At 48.4% G+C, this 3,127-nt stretch overlaps 1 protein-coding gene across 1 annotated transcript in view; it reads right to left on the minus strand.

The window, feature by feature from the left end:
* Positions 1 to 802: 802 nt before the first annotated feature.
* Positions 803 to 3,127, minus strand: part of LOC120028562 (T-box transcription factor TBX5-like) — a 20,681-nt gene continuing 18,356 nt past the window's right edge. The window contains exons 8-9 of the mRNA XM_038973795.1: positions 3,057 to 3,127; positions 803 to 2,875 (exon numbers count right to left, since the gene is read on the minus strand). The exon at positions 3,057 to 3,127 is cut by the window's right edge and continues 156 nt beyond it. Coding sequence (XP_038829723.1) covers positions 2,313 to 2,875; positions 3,057 to 3,127 — 634 coding nt within the window. The 3' untranslated portion in view covers positions 803 to 2,312. The remainder of the gene's footprint in view (positions 2,876 to 3,056) is intronic.

Below are 3,127 nucleotides of genomic sequence, written 5' to 3' on the forward strand. Positions count from 1 at the left end.
GGGAGAGAGAGAGGTAGAGAGTAAGAGTGTGTTTACATTTTGGCTGTGGCAAAGTCTTGCAGAGAAAGCTGGGGAAAGTCAAGCTGACACACACGCAAGAGCGCATGCACGCACGTACGTACACGTTTCTCTCCCATGCACTGTGTGTGTCTGAGTGTCTTTGTGTGTGCTGTAACGGTCTCATCCTTTCCCTGAGCTGTGGGCAGGTGTGAGGAGTCCTTAACCCCACTGAGGAGCAGAAACACGACACCTTAACGAGAATCACTTCAGGAGGCAAGAGAGAGGGACAGAGAGTGAGATGGAGGACCACCAACAGTCCTCATGGTGATGCCCGCTCCTGCCCAGTCAACCCCACTCCACTCTGGGCAGCAGGTCATCTGTGTGAGAGGGTACAGCTGGAGGAGACTGGAGAGGCCAAACAAACTGTCAGATAAGAGAAAACACACACACACACACAGCTGCACTCGAACTAGACTACTCTGTTTAACTTCCTTTATCAACACAGCTCAGCTCAATGTTCTTTAACCTGCACTGTAGGAGTTACTCCCTACTCAGCCTTTGTGTGTGTGTGTGTGTGTGTGTGTGTGTGTGTGTGTGTGTGTGTGTGTGTGTGTGTGTGTGTGTGTGTGTGTGTGTGTGTGTGTGTGTGTGTGTGTGTGTGTGTGTGTGTGTGTGTGTGTGTGTGTGTGATGCATGTCTCTTCAGAAGGAACATAAACATGACAACAGATTGAGTTATTTGAAATTCTCTTCAAACGTATTTAAGTTCTGTAAATACATTTGTATATATATACACACACACATCAGAACAGAACAGCCATTTATTACAACCATGTTAAATATTGTATTCAAAAGGAAAAGACAGGAGACGGGAGGAAAGCAAAAAAATTGAAACTTCAATGGGAAACAAACAACTTGAACAATTCAACCAACACTGTGTAATTTCACCATCTTACAACAAAACCAGCCAAAATCTCAAGGCCAATAAATACTATAAACAATAACGATACAATAAAGTACAAACACTTCTCAAATGATCACAGGACGTCTCTTTTTAAAGTATTGCTTTCACATAAACACACGCATGCTGGTGCGCACACACACACACACACACACACACACACACACACACACACACACACACACACACACACACACACACACACACACACACACACACACACACACACACACACACACACACACACACACACAGGAATGACTCTCGCTCTGCACATACAGTGCTTACGTACTGATCCTCTGTGAACCAATATGAACTCTTCCTATGTTAGTGTAAAACACCAGGCCATCACCTGGTTCCAACTAATGCACCCATTGACTCTCAAGGAAAATAAAACAATATCTAGACAAGAACAATAATCATATGATGTCTAAATATGTTTTAAAATGTGACTATAATACTGTCTTGAAAGGGGGGGGCTAGAAACACAGGCAGAGAGAGACAGAAATGTAGTGTTGATCGAGTGTTTATTGGTCAGTTCGGGGTAAAGGACAGTGTTGATTGATAGGTCAGTTTAGAGAAACGGAAAGTGTTGATTGGTCAGTTCAGAGAAACAGAGAGTTTTGTTTGGTCAGTTCAGGGGTAAAGGAGAGGCCAGCAGTGACAGCTGCATGATGATGAGATGTGCGTATACCCAAAATGCAATGGGAGTGTGTACAGGTCTTCTGCCATGCGGCAGCCTCTAAACATGTTCTCTGTGTTTGTCAGTGTGTGTGTGTGTGTGCATGTCTTCCTCCCTGCAGCCTGGTGTAAACTAACAGTTTATCTCTCTTCTGCTCTGCCTGTGGCCACCGCAGCCCCTCTCAGCCGACATTAACTCACAGCAGCCCTGAGCTGAGCTGACACACACACAGATTAGAAATATGGTTTTGTCTGTTGGATCACAGGGATTTCGGTGGGTCACAAACCAACTGGGAACCACGGGCACAGAGAGACAGTCTCACATCTTCAGGGGACAGGGTGACAGGGTGACAGACAGGTCACATACTGTATTAAAAACAGTCTCAGGAAGAAGTTTGGAACGTTTTAGTTGATGGCATCATCTTTCTTCCTGTCCCTCTAGTTTGAATGCTTATCCACCAAGTTCCTCTAACATCAGTTCCTTCCAGAGAGGTCCCAGTCACAGGAGGATGGACTTAAACGTAACACACAGAAGATCTAACGTTCCACCCATGGCACAGGGAAACACACAACTGGCCAATTAAATCTCTTCACACATAAAATGACAACACCTCACATAAACATAACCCCAAGCCACCAATCAGAGTCTTTCCCCTACACCTGTGGTCCAATCAGGTGGCCGCGCTCCATTCTGGGACCCCTCCCCTGACATGTGTGTGAAGGGTGTGGTAGTGAGGAGGAGATGGGGAGGAGGGGTAGCGGTGGTACTCTCTGAGGGGTGGGCTGGTGTGTTGGGGTGTCTGGTGTGGTCTGGAGCTCTGGGTCTGGCCGTGCGAGAGAGAGTCCCCCAGAGGAGGAGAGCTTTGGTGGGCTATGGAGCTCAGCTGAGCGTTCCGGGGACTGGAGGAGTAGGGCTGGTGGGGGAAGGTTGTGTAGGGGTCAGTAGGGGTCATGGGGGCCATGGGTGGAGTCAATGGGCAGCTGTAGGACCAGGATGTACAGCTGAGGTTCTCCAGTCTGGGCTCTGAGCCAGCAAACATACACGCCTGCCGCTGCCCCGCCTCTGACCTGTATGGGGAGTCAGAGAGACCAGGGGGAGGGGGATGGACGGAGGGAGGGAGAGGGGGATGAGGGTAAGCAGACGGCTGATAGTAAGACTCGTCGTTGCTGGGAGAACTGACGATGTAGGGCTTCCTGTACTGGTGATTCTCTGCTGTAGGACAGCTATCATCCGCTGTGGGGAGAGAGAGAGGGGGGGGGGGGGGGGTGTAAGATTGAGTAACACACTATAAAGGGGACTGGTCTTCCACTAACAACAACGATCATAGAAACAAATCACGCCAGAGACAAAGAGGCAATACAAACTGCTCCAGTGTTTAGAGTGACAGTAATCGTACAGATGCAGCGTAGCGTACCTTTTCTCTTGTTGCAGTGGTACACCTGCATGTGTTCGTGTGTGTCTGGTTGGGGGAGGGTGTAGGGGGCT

This window comes from Salvelinus namaycush, chromosome 1 (assembly GCF_016432855.1).
Source record: "Salvelinus namaycush isolate Seneca chromosome 1, SaNama_1.0, whole genome shotgun sequence".
Taxonomy (NCBI): Eukaryota; Metazoa; Chordata; class Actinopteri; order Salmoniformes; family Salmonidae; genus Salvelinus; species Salvelinus namaycush.